The 25,384-nt window shown below is 44.6% G+C and overlaps 2 protein-coding genes across 2 annotated transcripts in view; both read left to right on the top strand.

Moving 5' to 3' along the window:
• The window catches only part of LOC109898189 (unconventional myosin-Vc-like), a 53,592-nt gene extending 45,158 nt beyond the window's left edge, over positions 1–8,434 (top strand). Inside the window, 11 exon segments of the mRNA XM_031832837.1 lie at positions 977–1,138; positions 1,260–1,344; positions 1,442–1,540; positions 2,365–2,513; positions 3,081–3,170; positions 3,623–3,773; positions 4,699–4,886; positions 5,241–5,338; positions 6,004–6,175; positions 6,353–6,433; positions 6,587–8,434. Of these exon segments, the coding sequence (XP_031688697.1) occupies positions 977–1,138; positions 1,260–1,344; positions 1,442–1,540; positions 2,365–2,513; positions 3,081–3,170; positions 3,623–3,773; positions 4,699–4,886; positions 5,241–5,338; positions 6,004–6,175; positions 6,353–6,433; positions 6,587–6,742 (1,431 nt within the window). The 3' untranslated portion in view covers positions 6,743–8,434.
• Positions 8,435–10,818: 2,384 nt separating this feature from the next.
• gnb5a (guanine nucleotide binding protein (G protein), beta 5a) lies at positions 10,819–19,486 on the top strand. The gene is made up of 11 exons (XM_031832976.1): positions 10,819–11,359; positions 12,934–13,070; positions 13,535–13,576; positions 14,447–14,523; positions 16,059–16,191; positions 16,828–16,971; positions 17,450–17,541; positions 17,674–17,722; positions 17,912–18,008; positions 18,251–18,417; positions 19,146–19,486. The coding sequence occupies exons 1-11, from the start codon at positions 11,224–11,226 to the stop codon at positions 19,155–19,157; spliced, it is 1,086 nt and encodes a 361-aa protein (XP_031688836.1). The 5' UTR covers positions 10,819–11,223; the 3' UTR covers positions 19,158–19,486.
• Positions 19,487–25,384: the final 5,898 nt, after the last annotated feature.

Here is a 25,384-nt window from a genome sequence, read left to right as displayed (position 1 = left end):
CTGTCATTGATAATCTAACCGGATACTTGACATCTAACCTCTGTGTTGGGTTCAGGCTGTTGGAGGAGCATGCTGAGGAGGTAGAGAGGGAGAATAAGGAAGTGGAGAGAGAGAAGCAGGAAGTGGAGAGGGAGAAGGAGGAGGTGGAGAGGGAGAAGGAGGAGGTGGAGAGGGAGAAGGAGGAGGTGGAGAGGGAGAAGGAGGAGGTGGAGAGGGAGAAGCAGGAAGTGGAGAGGGAGAAGGAGGAGGTGGAGAGGGAGAAGGAGGAAGTGGAGAGGGAGAAGGAGGAAGTGGAGAGGGAGAAGCAGGAAGTGGAGAGGGAGCAGGAGGAGGTGAAGAGGGAGAAGGAGGAGATGGAGAGAGAGAAGGAGGAGGTGGAGAGGGAGAAGGAGGTGGTGAAGACAGAGAAGGAGGAGGTGGAGAGGGAGAAGGAGGAGGTGGAGAGGGAGAAGGAGGAGGTGGAGAGGGAGAAGGTGGAGGTGAAGACAGAGAAGGAGGAGGTGGAGAGGGAGAAGGAGGAAGTGGGGAGGGAGAAGGAGAAGGTGGAGAGGGAGAAGGAGGAAGTGGGGAGGGAGAAGGAGAAGGTGGAGAGAGAGGAGGTGGAGAGGGAGAAGGAGGAGGTGAAGACAGAGAAGGAGGAGGAGAGGGAGAAGGAGGAGGTGAAGAGGGAGAAGGAGGAGGTGAAGAGGGAGAAGGTGAAGACGGAGAAGGAGGAGGTGGAGAGGGAGAAGGAGGAGGTGAAGACAGAGAAGGAGGAAGTGAAGACGGAGGAGGTGGAGAGGGAGAAGGAGGAGGTGAAGACAGAGAAGGAGGAAGTGAAGACAGAGAAGGAGGAGGTGGAGAGGGAGAAGGAGGAAGTGGGGAGGGAGAAGGAGAAGGTGGAGAGGGAGAAGGAGGAAGTGGAGCGGGAGAAGGAGGAGGTGGAGAGGGAGAAGGAGGAGGTGGAGAGAGAAAGGAGGAAGTGGAGAGAGAGAAGGAGGAGGTGAAGAGAGAGAAGGAGGAGGTGAAGAGGGAGAAGGTGGAGATGGAGAGGGAGAAGGTGGAGATGGAGGAGGTGCTCAGGAAGCAGAAGAACACAGAGAACGAGGCCAAGGCCAGATTCAGTCAGGAGGCATCACGACTCACTGCAGAGAACATGGTGAGTGTGTGTGTGCGTGGGGGGGGGGGGGGGGGGGGGGGGGGGGGGGGGGTGTGCCCCAATGTGTGTGCGTGTAATTCACTTGCAATTCGCTCCTTATGATACTTAAATGTTATTCCAGGACTTTGAAGAGCAGCTCGACATGAAGGACAGGTTGATAAGGAAGCTGCGAAACCAAATCAAGAGCCTTCAAACATCCGAGGAAGGTAACATGATTGCAACAAGTCATCTACATTTTATCACAGTTGATTCTCAGCTCTCCACTCATTTCCTGTATTTCATTTCATGTGTTATCGTCCTCAGCCAATCAAACACCAGCGCCCACTATTACCAACGAATACCTTGGCATGTTGGAATACAAGAGGGAGGATGAAGCCAAGCTCATTCAATACGTCATTCTGGGTACAACTGTGGTTGTTGGAGTTATTAGTGCTGGTGTTTTTACTGTTGGAGTTGACACGGTTTGTATTGCTGTCACATGACCACACAAGCCTACATGGCCTAAGAAAATAGAACTTCGATGACCAAACAACTAGCTCTCTCGACGATAGTGTGCAGCCCCCCCCCCCCCCCCCCCCCCCCCCCCCCCCCCCCCCCCCCCCAACCCACATCTCTCTGATTCAGAGGGGTTGGGTTAAATACGGAAGACACATTTCGGTTGAATGCATTCAGTTGTACAACTGACTCGGTTTCCTCCTTTCCCTTCCAGATGTTTGGCTCATGTCTAAGCTGGGTTATGCTCATTAGGCACCAAATGGAAGAAAGACTGAAACAGGGAGGGGCTATCTGGACTTGTCTAATAAAAAACACAAATGTTAATTTTCTGTTGTAAAACGTTTTTTCCGTTGTGTTCTAATGAACATGGCACTGTCCTATCCTCGTGTCAGACCTGAAGCCCAGAGGAGTACTGGTTAACATGATCCCCAACATGGCTGCCCAGTTTCTCTTCATGTGTGTCCATTAAACTGGCTCATGTTTGTAACTGACCTCTACTCTCCTGTCAGACCTGAAGCCCAGAGGGGTTAACATGATCCCCAACATGGCTGCCCAGTTTCTCTTCATGTGTGTCCATTAAACTGGCTCATGTTTGTAACTGACCTCTACTCTCCTGTCAGACCTGAAGCCCAGAGGGGTTAACATGATCCCCAACATGGCTGCCCAGTTTCTCTTCATATGTGTCCATTAAACTGGCTCATGTTTGTAACTGACCTCTACTCTCCTGTCAGACCTGAAGCCCAGAGGGGTTAACATGATCCCCAACATGGCTGCTCAGCTTCTCTTCATGTGTGTCCGTCACGCTGACTACCTTAACGATGGAGCCAAGCTCAAGTCTCTCATGAACGCCATCATCTGTGGGGTTAAAAAGGTCATCACGGTAAGCTGTGGCAGTGTTTTGACAATCCTACTGTCTGTGCTGACATCTTGAAATCTCTACAAATACTAACGGAGTTTCTTCTTCTTGTTCTTTTTCTTGTTCTTCTTTTTCTACTTGTTCTTCTTCTTCTTCTTTTGCTACTTGTTCTTCTTCTTCTTCTTTTTCTACTTGTTCTTCTTCTTCTTCTTTTTCTACTTGTTCTTCTTCTTGTTCTTTTTCTACTTGTTCTTCTTCTTGTTCTTTTTCTACTTGTTCTTCTTCTTGTTATTTTTCTTGTTCTTCTTCTTCTACTTGTTCTTGTTCTTCTTCTTGTTCTTTTTCTTGTTCTTCTTCTTCTACTTGTTCTTCTTCTTGTTATTTTTCTACTTGTTCTTCTTCTTGTTATTTATCTTGTTCTTCTTTTTCTACTTGTTCTTCTTCTTGTTATTTTTCTTGTTCTTCTTCCTCCCTTGGAGGAATGATTGACCTTGTTTATAATGACATGCTCATTCTCTCAGCGCTCACACTCTCAACGTTATTGTGGTTGTTAATAGTTTTGTTGTTGTTGTTATTTGTTACCTGTCTCAGGATCACCGAGAAGACTTTGAGTTGCTATCGTTCTGGCTGTCCAACACGTATCACATTCTCAGCTGCCTGAAGCAGTACAGTGGAGAAGAGGTGGGATGGTTGTTTCTAGCATCACACCATCACCATCCACAGAGATCTTATTTTCAACGACGGCCTACCGGGGAACAGTGGGTTAACGGCCTTGTTCAGGGGGCAGAACGACAGATTTTTACCTTGTCAGCTCGGGGGATTCTATCTTGCAACCGTTTTGGTTACAAGTCCAACACTCTAACCACTAGGCTACCCTGCCACCTCTACACTCTAACCACTAGGCTACCCTGCCACCTCTACACTCTAACCACTAGGCTACGCTGCCGCCTCTACACTCTAACCACTAGCCTACCCTGCCGCCTCTACACTCTAACCACTAGGCTACGCTGCCGCCTCTACACTCTAACCACTAGGCTATGCTGCCGCCCCTATGAAGTAAATATATACATTCTTCTTCTCCATCTTCCCATTCTGTAACTGATGTTATTTCTTCTTTGTACATTCTGTCGTAGGAGTTTATGAAACAGAACTCTCCGCGTCAGAAGAAAAACTGCTTGCAGAACTTTGACTTGTCTGAACACAGACAGATCTTCAGTGATCTGGCCATCCGTATCTACCACCAGTTTATATCTGTTATGGAGAAGACTCTTATACCTATGATCGGTAGGTTACTCTCATAAGATAACAACTTGTCTGAACACAGACAGATCTTCAGTGATCTGGCCATCCGTATCTACCACCAGTTTATATCTGTTATGGAGAAGACTCTTATACCTATGATCGGTAGGTTACTCTCATAAGATAACAACTTGTCTGAACACAGACAGATCTTCAGTGATCTGGCCATCTGTATCTACCACCAGTTTATATCTGTTATGGAGAAGACTCTTATACCTATGATCGGTAGGTTACTCTCATAAGATAACAACTTGTCTGAACACAGACTGATCTTCAGTGATCTGGCCATCCGTATCTACCACCAGTTTATATCTGTTATGGAGAAGACTCTTATACCTATGATCGGTAGGTTACTCTCATAAGATAACAACTTGTCTGAACACAGACTGATCTTCAGTGATCTGGCCATCCGTATCTACCACCAGTTTATATCTGTTATGGAGAAGACTCTTATACCTATGATCGGTAGGTTACTCTCATAAGATAACAACTTGTCTGAACACAGACTGATCTTCAGTGATCTGGCCATCCGTATCTACCACCAGTTTATATCTGTTATGGAGAAGACTCTTATACCTATGATCGGTAGGTTACTCTCATAAGATAACAACTTGTCTGAACACAGACTGATCTTCAGTGATCTGGCCATCCGTATCTACCACCAGTTTATATCTGTTATGGAGAAGACTCTTATACCTATGATCGGTAAGGTTTTCTCTCATAAGATAACATGATATACATTGATATGATGTACATTGATGTGTAGTCACTTTCCAATCCATTAAATATCTGTTTACAATAAATTATTTCTATCCTCAAGATGATTATATTTAAAGGTAATAAATGAAGTGTTTCGTCTATTCGTACCTGTTCCTGTTCTAGTGTTTTACGCGTCTCTGTTTTCCTCCAGTTCCCTGTATGCTGGAGCACGAGAGTCTCCAGGACGTCTCTAGTATGAAGCCTACAGGTTTCCGTAAGCGTTCCAGCAGCATCTATGAGGACCAGGAGGTCTGCACCATCTACTCTCTCATCCAGCAGCTCAGTCTGTACCACAGCACTATGAGTCAGCACGGCATGGAGGAGGGGCTGGTCAGACAGGTAGGGGGGGTCAGAACGGGGGTCGAAGGTCAGATGGGGATGGGGTCAGACAGGTGGGGAAAGGGGGGGGGGGGTCAGAGGTAGGTGGGGGGGGGGTTCAGACTAGTGGTGATGGGGGTCAGACAAGTAGGGGTGGGGGGGTCAGTGTGTGTGTGTGTGTGTGTGTGTGTGTGTGTGTGTGTGTGTGTGTGTGTGTGTGTGTGTGTGTGTGTGTCTGTGTGTGTGTATGTGGAAAAGAAAGGAGTAAACTCCCTCTTGGGATCAATTGTGGTGTTTCACAGGGATTCTTGGACCTGTGTCATTTCCAGTTTATATTAAACTCATCTAACTGTGTGTATGTGTGTTGTCCAACAGGCTGTGAAACAGACCTTCTTCCTGGTGGGTGCGGACACACTCAACAACATCCTGCTACGCAAAGACATGTGCTCCTGTAGGAAGGGCATGCAGATCAGGTAGGGGACAGAGTGTGTGTGGGTGTGTGTTGAACAAGAAGAGAGGAAGGAAAGAGAGAACCAGTAAGGAAGAGAGAACCAGGGAGGAAGAGAGAACCCGAGAAGAAGAGAGAACCGGAGAAGAAGAGAGAACCGGAGAAGAAGAGAGAACAAGGAAGGAAGAGAGAACCAGAGAGGGAGAGAGAACCAGAGAGGAAGAGAGAACCGGAGAGGGAGAGAGAACCAGAGAGGGAGAGAGAACCGGAGAGGGAGAGAGAATCAGAGAGGGAGAGAGAACCAGGAAGGGAGAGATGGAAAGCTAAATTCTACTCATCAAACAGTGAAAGTTCCTACAATATGTGTTAGGTAACGTAATAACAACGTTTCAGTTACCTGTCTGTGTGTTAGGTAACATAATAACAACGTTTCAGTAACCTGTCTGTGTGTTAGGTAACGTAATAACAACGTTTCAGTTACCTGTCTGTGTGTTCGGTAACGTAATAACAACGTTTCAGTTACCTGTCTGTGTGTTCGGTAACGTAATAACAACGTTTCAGTTACCTGTCTGTGTGTTCGGTAACGTAATAACAACGTTTCAGTTACCTGTCTGTGTTTTCCAGGTGTAACATCAGTTACCTGTCTGTGTTTTCCAGGTGTAACATCAGTTACCTGTCTGTGTTTTCCAGGTGTAACATCAGTCACCTGGAGGCGTGGCTAAAGGAGAAGGACCTAGTACAGGGTACCATGGCTACTCTGAAGCCTCTGTGTCAGGCTGCCTGGCTGCTGCAGGTCAACAAGACCACTGATGACGACATCAAAGACATCACAGAGCAATGCTCAGAACTCAGCCCTGTACAGGTACTGAAGCGGCAGGTAGCCTAGCGGTGACGTGCGTTGTGCCAAAAAATCTGCCGATGTGCCCTTGAGCAAGGCACGTAACCCTAATTGCTCCTGTAAGTCGCTCTGGATAAGAGCATCTGCTGAAATGTAATCGAAAGCATGTTTAAATGAATCTTGTTTACCGCCCTGTTCTAGATTGTCAAGATTTTGAACTCTTACACGCCCAATGATGATTTTGAGAAAAGGGTGGCACCATCGTTCGTCCGCAAAATTCAGGTAAATCTCGATCCTATGACAAGGATCAGGAGCACCTGCTTTTTATACCGTTTGAATTATTATTACATTTGAATTACTAGAAATGATATCATTTTAATCACAACGTCTCCATGAACTACATCTATGAAAGTAATTTATTTCCCTTGTCCCCAGGGCTTGCTCCAAGACCGTGAGGGGGGATCCTCCCAGCTGATGCTGGATACCCAGTATCGTTTCCAAGTCACCTTCCCCTTCACCCCGTCCTCTCAGGCCCTGGAGCTACTGGAGATACCATCCAGCCTCAGACTGGGCTTCCTCACCAGGATCTAACCCCTGACCTCTGACCCATTCACCCCGTGAATCTCAGGCCCTGGAGCTACTGCAGATACCATCCAGCCTCAGACTGGGCTTCCTCACCAGGATCTAACCTCTAACCCCTGACCTCTGACCCCTTCACCCTGTCCTCTCAGGCCCTGGAGCTACAGCAGATACCATCCAGCCTCAGACTGGGCTTCCTCACCAGGATCTAACTTCTAACCCCTGACCCCTGACCCATTCACCCCGTGAATCTCAGGGCCTGGAGCTACTGCGGATACCATCCAGCCTCAGACTGGGCTTCCTCACCAGGATCTAACCTCTAACCCCTGACCCATTCACCCCGTGAATCTCAGGCCCTGGAGCTACTACAGATACCATCCAGCCTCAGACTGGGCTTCCTCACCAGGATCTAACCTCTAAACCCTGACCCCTTCACCCTGTCCTCTCAGGCCCTGGAGCTACTGCAGATACCATCCAGCCTCAGACTGGGCTTCCTCACCAGGATCTAACCTCTAACCTCTGACCCATTCACCCCGTGAATCTCAGGCCCTGGAGCTACTACAGATACCATCCAGCCTCAGACTGGGCTTCCTCACCAGGATCTAACCTCTAACCCCTGACCCCTTCACCCTGTCCTCTCAGGCCCTGGAGCTACTGCAGATACCATCCAGTCTCAGACTGGGCTTCCTCACCAGGATCTAACCTCTAACCCCTGACCCATTCACCCCGTGAATCTCAGGCCCTGGAGCTACTACAGATACCATCCTGCCTCAGACTGGGCTTCCTCACCAGGACCTAACCTCTAACCCCTGACCCCTTCACCCTGTCCTCTCAGGCCCTGGAGCTACTGCAGATACCATCCAGCCTCAGACTGGGCTTCCTCACCAGGATCTAACCTCTAACCCCTGACCCATTCACCCCGTGAATCTCAGGCCCTGGAGCTACTGCAGATACCATCCAGCCTCAGACTGGGCTTCCTCACCAGGACCTAACCTCTGACCCCTGACTAGAGAAGCGGTCCAGTAACCTAAAGGTGGCTGGTTTTTAATCCCAGTGATGACAGGGGAAAAGCTGTCAGAAGAGGAAGTTGCCGCTTTCTACTGGAGTCTCAGGTGGTTCCGACTGCCATTGTGTCCTTGAGCAAGGCACTCCTAACCAATCAGTCAATCAATCAAATGTATTTATGAAGCTCTTTTTACATCAGCCGATGTCACAAAGTGCTGTACAGAAACCCAGCCTAAAACCCCCAAACAGCAAAAGCAATGCAGATGTAGAAGCACGGTGGCTCCAGGGACGCTGCTCTAAAAACCAACCTTTTACAATCATCACAGTAATTATGGATCCAAATACAGTTTGATAGAAATATTAAGATGACTCCTGACGAATGTCCGATGTACAGCAAAAATGCAGATGCTGTTGCGGAGTGATATTCTAAAGCTTGGTAGTATAACGAGAAACCTTACTTTCTCGATGACGAATGTGAACTGTGTCGTTTTTTAAAATATTGTTTGTGTAAATTGAGAATGTGACCACTCAATGTTATTGAGTATCATGCACAGTAAATAAAACATGGCTTGTTTTTTGTTTTTAAGATACTTTTTTTGGGGGGGGGGGGGGTTTATGCCACATATAAGTATTTCATATTTAAAGTATAAAATGTGCCTAAAATTAATTAAATGAATAAAATATTGTATTAGTTGATAATGATTCTATTTGTAAGGATTTTTTTTTTTACACAACTGCAAATGTATTATACAGGAGCACTTTAGATCTGCAAATGATACAGTAGGACCAGGGTTAGTACAAACCTCTTTCTGATACAGTAGGACCAGGGTTAGTACAAACCTCTTTCTGATACAGTAGGACCAGGGTTAGTACAAACCTCTTTCTGATACAGTAGGACCAGGGTTAGTCCAAACCTCTTTCTGATACAGTAGGACCAGGGTTAGTACAAACCTCTTTCTGATACAGTAGGACCAGGGTTAGTACAAACCTCTTTCTGATACAGTAGGACCAGGGTTAGTCCAAACCTCTTTCTGATACAGTAGGACCAGGGTTAGTACAAACCTCTTTCTGATACAGTAGGACCAGGGTTAGTCCAAACCTCTTTCTGATACAGTAGGACCAGGGTTAGTCCAAACCTCTTTCTGATACAGTAGGACCAGGGTTGGTCCAAACCTCTTTCTGATACAGTAGGACCAGGGTTAGTCCAAACCTCTTTCTGATACAGTAGGACCAGGGTTAGTCCAACCTCTTTCTGATACAGTAGGACCAGGGTTAGTCCAAACCTCTTTCTGATACAGTAGGACCAGGGTTAGTCCAAACCTCTTTCTGATACAGTAGGACCAGGGTTAGTCCAAACCTCTTTCTGATACAGTAGGACCAGGGTTAGTACAAACCTCTTTCTGATACAGTAGGACCAGGGTTAGTACAAACCTCTTTCTGATACAGTAGGACCAGGGTTGGTCCAAACCTCTTTCTGATACAGTAGGACCAGGGTTAGTCCAAACCTCTTTCTGATACAGTAGGACCAGGGTTAGTCCAAACCTCTTTCTGATACAGTAGGACCAGGGTTAGTACAAACCTCTTTCTGATACAGTAGGACCAGGGTTAGTCCAAACCTCTTTCTGATACAGTAGGACCAGGGTTGGTCCAAACCTCTTTCTGATACAGTAGGACCAGGGTTAGTCCAAACCTCTTTCTGATACAGTAGGACCAGGGTTAGTCCAACCTCTTTCTGATACAGTAGGACCAGGGTTAGTACAAACCTCTTTCTGATACAGTAGGACCAGGGTTAGTCCAAACCTCTTTCTGATACAGTAGGACCAGGGTTAGTCCAAACCTCTTTCTGATACAGTAGGACCAGGGTTGGTCCAAACCTCTTTCTGATACAGTAGGACCAGGGTTAGTCCAAACCTCTTTCTGATACAGTAGGACCAGGGTTAGTCCAAACCTCTTTCTGATACAGTAGGACCAGGGTTAGTACAAACCTCTTTCTGATACAGTAGGACCAGGGTTATTACAAACCTCTTTCTGATACAGTAGGACCAGGGTTAGTACAAACCTCTTTCTGATACAGTAGAACCAGGGTTAGTCCAAACCTCTCTTTGATACAGTAGGACCAGGGTTAGTCCAAACCTCTTTCTGATACAGTAGGACCAGGGTTGGTCCAAACCTCTTTCTGATACAGTAGGACCAGGGTTAGTCCAAACCTCTTTCTGATACAGTAGGACCAGGGTTAGTCCAAACCTCTTTCTGATACAGTAGGACCAGGGTTAGTCCAAACCTCTTTCTGATACAGTAGGACCAGTGTTGGTACAAAGCTCTCTTTGATACAGTAGGACCAGGGTTTGTCCAAACCTCCCTTTGATACAGTAGGACCAGGGTTGGTACAAACCTCTCTTTGATACAGTAGGACCAGGGTTAGTCCAAACCCCTTTGATACAGTAGGACCAGGGTTAGTCCAAAACTCTCTTTCTGATACAGTAGGACCAGGGTTGGTCCAAACCTCTCTTTGATACAGTAGAACCAGGGTTAGTCCAAACCTCTCTTTGATACAGTAGGACCAGGGCTGGTCCAAACCTCTCTTTGATACAGTAGGACCAGGGTTAGTCCAAGTCTCTCTTTGATACAGTAGGACCAGGGTTGGTCCAAACCTCTCTTTCTGATACAGTAGGACCAGGGTTGGTCCAAACCTCTCTTTGATACAGTAGGACCAGGGTTAGTCCAAACCTCTCTTTCTGATACAGTAGGATCAGGGTTGGTCCATACCTCTCTTTGATACAGTAGGACCAGGGTTAGTCCAAACCTCTCTTTGATACAGTAGGACCAGGGTTAGTCCAAACCTCTCTTTGATACAGTAGGACCAGGGTTAGTCCAAACCTCTTTCTGATACAGTAGGACCAGGGTTAGTCCAAATGTCTATTTGATACAGTAGGACCAGGTTTAGTCCAAACCTCTTTCTGATACAGTAGCACCAGGTTTAGTCCAAACTTCTTTTTTTGTTTGTTACTTCATTCACAACATTAATGGTCATGGCTGTTTAATACATGTATCGTAGCTATTGGAGCAGTGGAGGATCTAGCACCACTGCCAGTGGCAGCTTCTGTACTAGAGGCAGCTTCCTTACTACTAGAGGCAGCTTCCCTACTAGAGGCAGCTTCCCTACTACTAGAGGCAGCTTCCCTACTAGAGGCAGCTTCCCTACTACTAGAGGCAGCTTCCCTACTACTAGAGGCAGCTTCCCTACTAGAGGCAGCTTCCCTACTACTAGAGGCAGCTTCCCTACTGGAGGCAGCTTCCCTACTGGAGGCAGCGTCCCTAATAGAGGCAGCGTCCCTAATAGAGGCAGCTTCCCTAATAGAGGCAGCTTCCCTACTGGAAAACTGAGAGATCATCTTTTATCTGACGTCATGACAGCTGAATCAGCTGCGAGCCTTCAGTTTGCAAAGAGCCTTTTTGCCGCCCCGACGCTGCTCTGACAACGGGAATATATGAGATTTTCCATAAACCCTGAAATGGCTACACAGGAGGTTCAACCGAATGAGACTCTCACTAACCTAAAAGCAGAATCGGATACGTTGAAAACGAAGCTGGAGGACGAAAGAGCGAAACTGCACGATGTCGAACGTGAGTGGTGCTGAAAATGAGAGAGGAGATGGGAAGGGAAGGCCCCGCGAATGAAAACATAATCTGCCTTCCAAATAGGATTGCATGACACATGTAAACACGACCATAATATTAGAATATATATATATATATATAATAGATATATATTGTGAATTTGTCATATTGCTATTATTAGGCGACAGTGCATTGAATCGGTCATTTGAAGAAAATGCATTATTTTTTGCATAATTTGTAAATGGTTTATTTGTAGCCATTTGCTCGTCCATGTTTAATTTTTTGTACTTGTCGGATTTGTTCAGATGACAAGATGCATAGAATGACTATGTGTCTATTTCCATCTGAAATTACACATATAGCCTAGGCTGTGGTTGAGATTTCTCCTTGTATTTTCCATTGACACTCAAAAGCACCGTTTTATTATAGCCTAGCCCAGATGGCGGTTTGTACCATTATTCATATTCATCCGTGATTTATGCTTGGCTGGTCGATCTGGTTGAGATCAGAGAGATTAATGTAACATCTCTAACCGTTTACTGCACGTTCATCCCCAACACGGTGAGATGGATTATGGTAACCACAGGCAAACGTCGGGATTTTCGTCCCTATAACAACAGTACACTAACGATAGCTAATGCTAGTCCCCTATAATTTACCACTCTAGATTAGTTAGATTGATCCCTACAACATTTGATTGATCCCCTGCAACATTAGATTGATCCCTACAACATTTGATTGATCCCTTGCAACATTAGATTGATCCCTACAACATTTGATTGATCCCCTGCAACATTAGATTGATCCCCTACAACATTTGATTGATCCCCTGCAACATTAGATTGATCCCCTACAACAATGCCCCAATGTCGGATATTGGTCCAGAATTTACCACTTTAACGTAGGATCATGGTCCCTACTCCCTACAACAGTACACTAACCTAGGATCTTGGTCCCTACTACAGTACACTAACCTAGGATCTTGGTCCCTACTCCCTACTACAGTACACTAACATAGGATCTTGGTCTCTACAACAGTACACTAACGTAGGATCTTGGTCCCTACTACAGTACACTAACGTAGGATCTTGGTCCCTACAACAGTACACTAACGTAGGATCTTGGTCCCTACTCCCTACAACAGTACACTAACCTAGGATCTTGGTCCCTACTACAGTACACTAACGTAGGATCTTGGTCCCTACTACAGTACACTAACGTAGGATCTTGGTCCCTACTACAGTACACTAACCTAGGATCTTGGTCCCTACTACAGTACACTAACGTAGGATCTTGGTCCCTACTACAGTACACTAACCTAGGATCTTGGTCCCTACTACAGTACACTAACCTAGGATCTTGGTCCCTACTCCCTACTACAGTACACTAACGTAGGATCTTGGTCCCTACAACAGTACACTACCGTAGGATCTTGGTCCCTACTACAGTACACTAACGTAGGATCTTGGTCCCTACTACAGTACACTAACCTAGGATCTTGGTCCCTACTACAGTACAGTAACATAGGATCTTGGTCCCTACTACAGTACAGTAACATAGGATCTTGGTCCCTACAACAGTACACCAGGTGGCAGAGAAAGTGGATGGACTGGGCCAGTTTATCATGAAGACCCGGCGTACTCTGAAGGGACATGGCAACAAAGTTCTCTGCATGGACTGGTGTAAGGACAAGAGGAGGATCGTCAGCTCATCACAGGTGAGTGTTGGATTATTGGACAATTTTCCTGAAGTCCTAAACAAATGTGTTCATGCAGTCGTCACTCCAGGTGGTCACTGTCCATGGTTCTGAAATGGATTGTAAAAGCTTGTCATCGGGGAATTTGAGGTTCCTCCTAAACAGATGCATTCATGCCAGTCGTCATTCCAGGCGGTCACTGTCCATGGTGCTGAAATGGATTGTAAAGCTTGTCATCGGGGAATTTGAGGTTCCTCCTAAACAGATGCATTCATGCCAGTCGTCACCCTTGATATACTTATGGTCCATAGCGCTGAAATATAAAAATAAATAAAAACTGTGTGTGTGGGGGGGGGGGGGGGGGGTTCAGCTAATATGCACTGCTTTCAGTGGTTATCAAATGAATGCCATATTTTGTTGGAAATGTAGAGAATCTTACGCCTGTGTGCTACTTCTAATGTTTTTCCCTCTTAACTTATCTTCAGGATGGGAAAGTGATTGTATGGGATGCCTTCACCACTAACAAGGTAGGGAATCTTTCTTCTCCCTCCATAAACAGTACGGCAGGGTAGCCTGGGACGGCAGGGTAGCCTAGTGGTTAGAGCTGATGGACTAGTAACCGGAAGGTTGCAAGTTCAAATCCCCCGAGCTGACAAGGTACAAATCTGTCGTACTGCCCCTGAACAGGCAGTTAACCCACTGTTCCTAGGCCGTCATTGAAAATAAGAATTTGTTCTTAACTGACTTGACTAGTTAAATAAATAAAAAAATAAAGGCTATAGAATTGACTGGTTGGAGAAATAGTAAGACTTCTGTAGTTCTTTGAGCTGATATTTAGTGCACGTTCCTAATGGCGCCCTATTCCCTACATAGTGCACTACATTTTGACTAGTGCCCTATTGACCCTAGTCAAAAGTAGTGCACTATATTTGTATTTATTTGACCTTTGAATCCCATTTAAACTAAGGTCTCTTTTGTGAGGGAGTCCTGCATCTCACAATTACACAACAAACACAGTCCCGGAAGCACATTTGTTATCGGTTGCTGTCTGGGCCGCAGACATTGGTTTTCATAACAAGTTTTATTTTAAGCCTTCCTTAGAAGCGTGCCAACATTGGGAATAAGAAGACACAATATTTCCTTGGCAGATTTGAATTCTGTTGTTGTTGTTGTGGTTGCTTATTTCTGTAAGCAGGAAGTTTCCCCACTGAGTTTGATGATGTCATGGTGTTGAAGTCTCCCTCATGTATTTGAGATGGATAACATTGCAGTTGTGCAGAATCACTGATCAAATCACCTTGCATACAAAATAACTATTGTGTGATCAAGATCAGAAATTCGTCGCCTCGTTGCCTTGATGAATACTTATACCCTCAAACATGCCAATTCTTTTCTAGGAGCACGCGGTGACCATGCCGTGCACCTGGGTGATGGCCTGTGCCTACGCCCCCTCTGGATGTGCAGTAGCCTGTGGGTAAGTCCCTATACTCCTGGATGTGCAGTAGCCTGTGGGTAAGTCCCTGTACTCCTGGATGTGCAGTAGCCTGTGGGTAAGTCCCTGTACTCCTGGGTGTGCAGTAGCCTGTGGGTAAGTCCCTATACTCCTGGGTGTGCAGTAGCCTGTGGGTAAGTCCCTGTACTCCTAGATGTGCAGTAGCCTGTGGGTAAGTCCCTATACTCCTGGGTGTACAGTAGCCTGTGGGTAAGTCCCTATACTCCTGGGTGTGCAGTAGCCTGTGGGTAAGTCCCTATACTCCTGGATGTGCAGTAGCCTGTGGGTAAGTCCCTATACTCCTGGGTGTGCAGTAGCCTGTGGGTAGGTCCCTATACTCCTGGATGTTCAGTAGCCTGTGGGTAAGTCCCTATACTCCTGGGTGTGCAGTATCCTGTGGGTAAGTCCCTATACTCCTGGGTGTGCAGTAGCCTGTGGGTAAGTCCCTATACTCCTGGATGTGCAGTAGCCTGTGGGTAAGTCCCTATACTCCTGGATGTGCAGTAGCCTGTGGGTAAGTCCCTCTACTCCTGGGTGTGCAGTAGCCTGTGGGTAAGTCCCTATACTCCTGGGTGTGCAGTAGCCTGTGGGTAAGTCCCTGTACTCCTGGGTGTGCAGTAGCCTGTGGGTAAGTCCCTGTACTTCTGGGTGTGCAGTAGCCTGTGGGTAAGTCTCTATACTCCTGGGTGTGCAGTAGCCTGTGGGTAAGTCCCTATACTCCTGGATGTTCAGTAGCCTGTGGGTAAGTCCCTATACTCCTGGGTGTGCAGTAGCCTGTGGGTAAGTCCCTATACTCCTGGATGTTCAGTAGCCTGTGGGTAAGTCCCTATACTCCTGGGTGTGCAGTAGCCTGTGGGTAAGTCCCTGTACTCCTGGATGTGCAGTAGCCTGTGGGTAAGTCCCTGTACTCCTGGATGTGCAGTAGCCTGTGGGTAAGTCCCTGTACTCCTGGATGTGCAGTAGCCTGTGGGTAAGTCCCTGTACTCCTGGGTGTGCAGTAGCCTGTGGGTAAGTCCCTGTACTCCTGGGTGTGCAGTAGCCTGTGGGTAAGTCCCTGTACTCCTGGGTGTACAGTAGCCTGTGGGTAAGTCCCTGTACTCCTGGGTGTGCAGTAGCCTGTGGGTAAGTCCCTGTACTCCTGGGTGTGCAGTAGCCTGTGGGTAAGTCCCTGTACTCCTGGGTGTGCAGTAGCCTGTAGGTAAGTCCCTATACTCCTGGGTGTACAGTAGCCTGTGGGTAAGTCCCTGTACTCCTGGGTGTGCAGTAGCCTGTGGGTAAGTCCCTGTACTCCTGGGTGTGCAGTATCCTGTGGGTAAGTCCCTGTACTCCTGGGTGTGCAGTAGCCTGTGGGTAAGTCTCTATACTCCACCCAGACGCTCCGTTTCTCCATTGTGTTTCTCCTCCCCTTTGGGGTCTATGCCCGGTTACTGTAACACACAACTGTTGACGTTCTAAACGTTCTAAACGTTCTAAACGTTCTAAATACAAATTTGATTCATCGATTGATTGGATTTCAGTGGTCTGGACAACAAGTGCTCTGTGTACCCTCTGTCCTTGGACAAGAATGAGAACCTGGCAGCGAAGAAGAAGTCTGTCGCCATGCACACCAACTACTTATCTGCCTGTAGCTTCACCAACTCAGACATGCAGGTTAGACAAGACACCTCTTCATCTTCTTCCTTCGTCTGATGTAATGATTATTTGTTGTACATTTGTATATTTTGTTATCGTCTTTATCAAGGTTTCTGTATTCGTTCCTTTCCATAACTCATTGAGTTACTTGAATACTGCTAAATCAGTTGACTTTCCTATAGCAGATAAATGATGGGAAATCACAGCCTGTCATACTGTACTGTACTTGGAAAGAACTTCTACACTTGTTTAATAATTCACAACAGTCAAATGTTCCCCATTGGATATAGTTAGTCACATGCTTTAGCCTCGGCCAAGACTCTTCTATTTATGGGTCCGTGTCAGAGAATTCTGAATTCTGAATCTGAACAATGGTTTCACTCTGACCCTGCTATTGGTAGTAGTGTGGTTGTACTTTGCTCTCTGGGCGCCGTTTTCCCTGACGTATTCAATATAGAATCTGCAGTGACAATTATTTTTAGTCCTGAAATTAGTCTAATATAGGGTTTGGGAAACCAGTCCTGGATGTAGATTTATGGGGTGAATCCTAACCGTACGTCTAATTTCAATTGACATTCAATGGATGACTCAGTGGCAGTTAGTGTTGTGTTGCGATCCCAAGATGCAGTTTGTGACGAACCCCTTGTCTTCCAGATCCTGACGTCGAGCGGAGACGGAACCTGTGCATTATGGGATGTGGAGAGTGGTCAGCTGTTACAGAGTTTCCATGGACACGCTGCCGATGTTCTATGTCTCGACCTAGCTCCTTCTGAGACCGGCAACACCTTCGTCTCTGGAGTGAGGAGACAACTAGTAGTATTTCACTTAGTCTCACAATGAGAAATTGTGAGAAACCCCCCCCCCCCCCCCAGCATGACTGCTCCTATAAGCCTTCTTTCTCCCTCCTCTTTTCACTTAAAAAAATATATATATACAAAAAACATACAGTCCTTCTGTAACATACAACATTCCTTTCATATTTTTATGTTATTTTATTCCAAGAGATAGATTTTAAATGATAAGCAGAAACAGATGAAACGACACCATAGTGATGAAATAGTTGCGGGCTTGAGATTCCCTCCCCTGCCTCTAGGGGGCATGTGTGGTCCAGACTGCAGAGAGACTGTGTTGCATTTTACATAATGTTGATTATTTTCTACTTTTATTTAACCCTGAAATGCCCTTGAGGTTAAACCCTCTTTTGTGAGGGCGACCTGTTCAAAAAGGTCAGCATTAATGTGTGAATCCAGAATCTTCTTATGTGTGTCTCATGCAGGGCTGTGACAAGAAGGCCAATGTATGGGACATGCGCTCAGGCCAGTGCATCCAGTCCTTCGAAACCCACGAATCAGACATCAACAGCGTCAGGTGAGGTCACAAGATATGACTTTATTCAAAGCGACTTATAGCACTTGTTAAATGTTAAGTAGGAGTACTCTACCCTCCCGTTTGCTTGGGTTTCTTATATTACCTGGCGTTTGTCTCCTTCCTTGGCATCAGGTACTACCCCAGTGGAGATGCATTTGCCTCAGGCTCCGATGACGCTACAGTAAGGCATCATCCATATCATTTACTCCTTGATCACATGTTGATCACATGTTGATCGCATGTTGATCACATGTTGCCTTTCTATGTCAAAGTTCATGAAGTCATTTCTTCGAAGAAAATAATAATAATAATTTACCCCATTTGCGGAAAAAAAAGAAACCTAAACATTAACAAGCATTGTTTGTTTCAGTGTCGTCTCTATGACCTGAGGGCAGACAGAGAAGTGGCCATTTATTCCAAAGAGAGCATCATATTTGGTGCCTCCAGTGTTGACTTCTCTCTCAGTGGTAAGACGCAATACCCTTAGGGATCGAGTCAATCCATAGCGAATAAAGCCCTTATTCTACTCGCCACATAAAACATATGATTTCACTGATCAATTTCACTAATTAAACCCATAATGATCTGCACTAAATTAAATTCATGTTATTTGCTGTTGAATAAGAATAGCTTCCTTTCACATGAACCTTCTCATCAAAAATGATGTGTTACGTTTCTATTGGTTGAAAGATGTTTTTTCATTCTCCAGGCCGGCTACTGTTCGGTGGCTACAACGACTACACCATCAACGTGTGGGATGTCTTGAAGGGGACGAGGGTGTCCATCCTGTTTGGACACGAGAACCGTGTCAGCACTCTGCGTCTGTCTCCTGACGGAACGGCCTTCTGCTCGGGGTCATGGGACCACACTCTCAGGGTGAGGGATAGGGGTTATCACCTGGGTTACCTTCCCAAAAGGACCACACACAAAATGTTGCACATTCACAGAAAGTCACTTTCACATCTAAAACAAAACAGGAATGGATTTCAAAAGGGGTTCTGAAAGACACCCACCGAAAGTTGGCACGCAACTAATAAGAGGGTTATAAGAGACACACACAATGAATGCTCACAACATTTACCTCAGAGGTAAAACTAAAAGAATGTAACCCACTCCAATTTAGGATAGGGAGTAAAATGAATATGGAGCCAAACAAACAAGGGGAAAAAAACAAAACTATTTTTGGCTAACTAAAGTGGAAGCGCTAATGTGAGGGTGTAGCTTTACCAACATATCCTCTCTAGCTGATGCACTGGGCCAGCGGGTCCTAACGACCCGCTGGTTCCAGCACAGGTGAAACTCATCCTGACTAACGAGATCACTCTCTGGGCCAGCACAGGTGAAACACATCCTGGCTAACGAGGTGACTCCAATCAGTGTGCTAAAACTAACATGCTAACCAACCTAGAACCTGTAACACCTGCTACTGTCTGTCTTATCCTAGTTTCTTCTTCTTCATCTTCTTGTCTTTCACTGATGCCCGTTCCCTCTCCATTCTATTTCATTAGAACAGCATCATTTATAACTTTTCGTCCATCATTTATATAATTGGCAATTTTTTAAAAACATTTCAGTAATTTTCTATTTCTATTTTTCAATTTTAGATCTGGGCTTAAGGAAGAGGAAAATGACACAGAAGAGGGGAAAAAAACGGTGAAAAGTGAATTCCGTGGTAGATAGATCGAGCCAGTTGTACATAAGAGACAGACATGTTCCACTCTGCTTGAGTACAATCATAGACGTCACTATGGCGACAGATTTTTCAATGCGAATATTCTAAAAATCCGCATGAAAAAATATACCCATTTTCCCCACCAGGGGGGTTTCCGCCAAATTTGACTTGTGGATAAAAAATTAAATAAATTAGTGCGTGATGACGTAGTGCACACGATGTACTTTTTAGCTTAAGTTTTCATGTACTGAATAAATAAAATCTACAGTTCAATGTGTTTCCGTCTTATTTTCAACTCTACTGATTTGTTTTGTTACAACAACAAATGAAACTTGCGTTAAATAGCAAATGTGTCTCCTCAGATCGCGATACAGTGTGGTTAGGCTAGTTTACAGGATGAGATTATTATGGATAAGAGCGAGAATATTTTAACATGTCACCAGAATAAGACCCTCGATATTTATTGGAAAATAGCATCAAGCTCATCACCGTGCACTTTCACGAGACAGTGAAGTTCATTTATTTAATCTGTAGTCTAATAAACTACCTAGCTAACATGATGTTCACATGACAGACACTAGATAACACCTAGCTAATGTGGCCGATGTGAAATGGCTAGCTAGTTAGCGGTGGTGCGCGCTAATAGTGTTTCAGTCGGTGACATCACTCGCTCTGAGACCTAGAAGTAGTTGTTCCCCTTGCTCTGCAAGGGCCGCAGCTTTTGTGGCACGATGGGTAACGATGCTTCGAGAGTGACTGTGGTTGATATGTGCAGAGGGTCCCTGGTTTGAGCCCAGGTTGGGGCGAGGAGAGGGACAGAAGCTATACTGTTACACTAACATGATGCTCAGATGACCGACACTAGATAACATGATGCTCAGATGACAGACACTAGATAACATGATGCTCAGATGACAGACACTAGATAACACCTAGCTAACATGATGTTCACATGACAGACACTACATAACGCCTAGCTAACATGATGTTCAGATGACAGACACTAGCTAACATGATGTTCACATGACAGACACTAGATAACATGATGTTCACATGACAGACACTAGCTAACATGATGTTCACATGACAGACACTAGCTAACATGATGTTCACATGACAGACACTATCTAACATGATGTTCACATGACAGACACTAGATAACATGATGTTCCGATGACAGACACGAGATAACATGATGTTCCGATGACAGACACGAGATAACACCTATCTAACAGGATGTTCACATGATTACACAACACTTTGTGATTTGTCACACAGTCTTTGTACTGAAATGGTTTCTCCCCATTGTGAGTCCTCATATGCAGATTCAGTAGGTACTCACTTATTTAAATTCTTAGATTTATGTACTCCTGTTCATGCAATTGTTCTGATGATCGTATTTGGATAATTTTGTGTAATTATTATATTATAGTTTAGTGTATATACAAAATAATATCAATTTGCGTTTTTTTTAAATTATGTTGTTGTAGTTCCCTTATTTGGGATTTGTCTGTGATTTGAAGTAAATACAAAAATAAAAACGCATAATATGTTTTTACATACTATATGTCAATGATGTCCATGATTGATTGGACAATTTAAGTTTTGTAGAAAAAAACTAGAAGTGGAATCATTGTCCTTTGACAGCTCTTTGGTCTTGGCCATAGTGGAGTTTGGAGTGTGACTGTTTGAGGTTGTGGACAGGTGTCTTTTATACTGATAACAAGTCCAAACAGGTGCCATTAATACAGGTAATGAGTGGAGAACAGAGGAGCCTCTTAAAGAATAAGTTACAGGTCTGTGAGAGCCAGAAATCTTGATTGTTTGTAGGTGACCAAATGCTTTTTTTCCACCATAATTTCCAAATAAATTCATTAAAAATCCTACAATGTGATTTTCTGGATGATTTTTCTCATTTTGTCTGTCATATTTGAAGTGTACCTATGATGAAAAGGACAGGCCTCTCTCATCTTTTTAAGTGGGAGAACTTGCACAATTGGTGGCTGACTAAATACTTTTTTGCCCCACTGTATCTTGGTATTTGTCACGCCCTAAACCTTAGAGAGCCGTTTTATTTCTCTATTTGGTTAGGTCAGGATGTGATGTGGAGTGGGCATTCTATGTTTTGTGTTTCTATGATTTTCTATTTCTATGTTTTGGCCGGGGTATGGTTCTCAATCAGGGACAGCTGTCTATCGTTGTCTCTGATTGGGAACCATACTTAGGTACCCTTTTTAATGTAACACTGCCTGTCATGCAGGGGCCGCCCTCGACTCAGACAAAGCGCAGGTGGAGCTTAGCCCCGGTACTTTTGGTTAAGTCAATTCTGCCTACAACAATATCTGAAATAAAAATGTGTTGTCCACATTAAAATTTTCCTCAGGCAACAACAACAACAACAACACGAGTAAACAACAGCAAAATCAGAAAGCCCCATAATAGTAAAATAGTTCACCTTTTCAATTGGTCAGCTTGTCGCATTCTATGCTGTCTATTCACCTATACTACACCAAGGTAATACAACATTAGTTGTTTCTTTATTCATAAAATGCTTAAAGGTCCATCATTGGATTTCCTTTGGAATAAAAATACATATTGTGCTTGTTTGAGGGGTAAGTTGAAAGCAACCGACTGTTGACAAGTCGCAGAGTGAAGTCGACGGAGGTGAATTTGGGACAGCCGAACGTTGGACACTGAAGTGGTTTTCCAACAGTAAGGCTCCGTGCAACATGGCAGTGTTGCCATAGTTTATAAAAGTTTTTCTTTATAATGTCGAAATAAAAATGTCTCCAACCCCCATATCACACAATGACAATATACAGTACACAATCCATGTCTCAAAAGGCTTCAAAATCCTTCTTTAACCGGTCTCCTCACCTTTATATACACCGATTCACGTGGATTTAACAAGTGACATCAATAAGGGATCATAGCTTTCACCTGGAGTCACCTGGTCAGTCTGTCTTCTGTCATGGAAAGAGCAGGTGTTCATAATGTTTTGTACACGCAGTGTATGTGTGTACATTGTACAGTCAAGTAGTGAGAGAGAGAATGCCTCAAATCACATTCAATTGTACATATCCACTGTATACACTAATTGCGGAAAGGTTGGTTCCTGTTTCAGTCACGTCTTTGTCACATTCACCTGGGTCAAACAATAGAGCCTCACAATGCAGGCGATCACAGTTTATTGGTCACGTACACAGATGGTATCACAGTTTATTGGTCACGTACACAGATGGTATCAGTTGATTGGTCACGTACACAGGTGGTATCAGTTGATTGGTCACGTACACAGATGGTATCAGTTGATTGGTCACGTACACAGATGGTATCAGTTGATTGGTCACGTACACAGATGGTATCAGTTGATTGGTCACATACACAGATGGTATCAGTTGATTGGTCACGTACACAGATGGTATCAGTTGATTGGTCACGTACACAGATGGTATCAGTTGATTGGTCACATACACAGATGGTATCAGTTGATTGGTCACGTACACAGATGGTATCAGTTGATTGGTCACGTACACAGATGGTATCAGTTGATTGGTCACGTACACAGATGGTATCAGTTGATTGGTCACGTACACAGATGGTATCAGTTGATTGGTCACGTACACAGATGGTATCAGTTGATTGGTCACGTACACAGATGGTATCAGTTGATTGGTCACGTACACAGATGGTATCACAGTTGATTGGTCATGTACACAGATGGTATCAGTTGATTGGTCACGTACACAGATGGTATCAGTTGATTGGTCACGTACACAGATGGTATCAGTTGATTGGTCACGTACACAGATGGTATCAGTTGAGGCAGAATGTTTGTTTCTAGCGCTGACAGTGCAGTAATACCTACCAATAAAAAAAGTAATACACACATAATCCAGAAAATAAATTAAGAAATATCAGAAGGTCGGAATATAAATATATATAGTGTCTTCAGAAAGTGTCCATACCCTTTGACTTATTCCACATGTTGTTGTGTTACAGCCTGAATTCAAAATGGATTACATAGATTTTCCCACCCACCATCCATCTACACACAATACACCATTATGAAAAAGTGAAAACATGTTTAGACATTTTTGCAAATATATAGAAAATTAAATACATAATCTAATTTACTTAAGTATTCACAAAGAAGAAGTTCATGTCAAGAGCAGAAACTATACCATGAAGTCCAAGGAACTGTCTGTTGATCTCAAAGATAGAATTGTGATGAGTCAGATATCTGGGGAATTTCTAGAGTGTTGAACGTCTCCAAGAGCACAGTGGTCTCCATCATTTGGGAAATGGAAGAAATATGGAACTAACCAGATTCTGCCTAAAGCTGGCCGTCCGATCAAACTGAGCAACCGGCCAAGAATGATCTTGGTCAGGGAGGTGACCAAGAACCAAATGATCACTCTAACAGAACTTCAGCGTTCCTTGGCTGAAATAGGAGAACCTGCCAGAAAAACAAGTCTCTACAGCAATTCACCAATCTGGGCTTAATGGGAGAGTAGCCAGACGGAAGCCACACTTGAGAAAAAGGCACATGACAGCACAACTGGAGTTTGCAGAAAGACTGAGTGCATCAGCCAAAAGATTCTGTGATCTGATGAGACCAAAATGTAACTCTTTGGCCTTTAATGCCTAGCGCTATGTTTAGATAAAAGCAGGCACAACCCATCACACGTCTAACAACATCCCTATTGTGAAGCATGGTGGTGGCAGCCTCATTCTATGGGGATGCTTTTCAGCAGCTGGGACTGGGAGACTGGTAAGGATAGAGGGAACAATGAATGGAGCCAAATACAGGCAATTCCTTGATGAGAACCTGTTTCAGAGTGCAAACGACCTTAGACTGGGGTGAAGATTTATTTTCCAACATGACAATGACCCTAAGCATACAGCCAAAGAAACGCTGGAATGGCTTCAAAACAAGAATGTGTAAGTCCTTGAGTGGCCCAGCCAATGCCCAGACTTGAACCCCATTGAAAATCTGTGGAACGACTTGAAGATTGCCACCTACTGTACGGGATGATAAAAAATATCTCAAAAACAAAATATGTTTTGGATGAACAAATTCATACTAATTACCAGAAACAATAATCAAATTCACACTACTACCCTGAATTTCAAACAAAAACAAAAACCAGTACTCCTTCTGTCAGATTTAAATGTATATTCAGATCCCTACACAGGCTCAGGAACCTGGGAGGAGGGAACCTCTTCATTCAATACTCCCTAGAACATTTTGTCTGTAAAGTCCTGAAGATCCAGAAATCCGCTTGCCGCCTTCACAATGATGTCCAGCTTCTTCGATTTAAAAAAAAATAGTTTGACTAGTGCAATTTATCCCTTGCGCTGTAAACACCTCTTAAATTTATAAAAATGGACGCCCAAGGAAACACAGAATTGAGATGCCTGATCTGAAATGTGAAGTCCACGTGTCTTCACTGTCAGTGTGTCAGGAGCCTACTAGCTGAACAGCAGACTGTGGGACATCTACCACCATCCCCTCTACTTACTCCTTCAGATATTTTCACTGCCTCTAATATCACAGGAAGGGAGGACGGCTCATAATAATGTCTGGATCGAAGCAAATGGAATGGTATCAAACACATGGAAACCATGGAAACCATGTGTTTGATGCATTTAATACCATTCCACTAATGACGCTCCAGTCATTACCTTGAGCCCGTTCTACCCAATTTAGCTGCCACCAACCTCCTGTGTTCCACATAGGAGATCTGCTGGATAGCCCTGATCCCAGCTACTACACCTCCTTCATCCTTACAGGGAACTCCGGGAACTCGGGAACGTGATTCCCATCACCATTACAGCAACATGCTTCATCCGACTCTTCAACTACCACATGTTTATTCCTTCGACAAACACTTGCGACGTGTCCAAACTTTTTACAATTGTAACTCTGCAGCGGCTTCTGTACATATACGGTCTCACCTCATATCTCACATACCCAAGTTTTACATAAGACAGGAGAACCACTTCATCAAACAGTAAAACCGATAGGCTTCACTCCTTCTTTCCGTCCATCATTCAATTCAAGCGACGTGCATTTACCATTTACCTTTCCTGGAACGATATCCCTAAACCACACAGATGACACATTTAACCACACAGCCTCTGTGACCAACGACACCAGAGATGACA

Source organism: Oncorhynchus kisutch, linkage group LG10 (genome assembly GCF_002021735.2).
Source record: "Oncorhynchus kisutch isolate 150728-3 linkage group LG10, Okis_V2, whole genome shotgun sequence".
Classification (NCBI taxonomy): Eukaryota; Metazoa; Chordata; class Actinopteri; order Salmoniformes; family Salmonidae; genus Oncorhynchus; species Oncorhynchus kisutch.
Note: the sequence above shows the minus strand (reverse complement) of the source record. Positions and strands in the feature narration are given on the sequence as shown.

Bases quoted from the DNA above. Each gene is read 5' to 3' on its own strand.
- gnb5a (XM_031832976.1), top strand. From the start codon at position 11,224: ATGAGATTTTCCATAAACCCTGAAATGGCTACACAGGAGGTTCAACCG. The intron at 17,723-17,911 runs GTAAGGCATCAT...TGTTTGTTTCAG, and splicing joins CAGGCTCCGATGACGCTACA to TGTCGTCTCTATGACCTGAG. The intron at 18,009-18,250 runs GTAAGACGCAAT...TTCATTCTCCAG, and splicing joins TGTTGACTTCTCTCTCAGTG to GCCGGCTACTGTTCGGTGGC.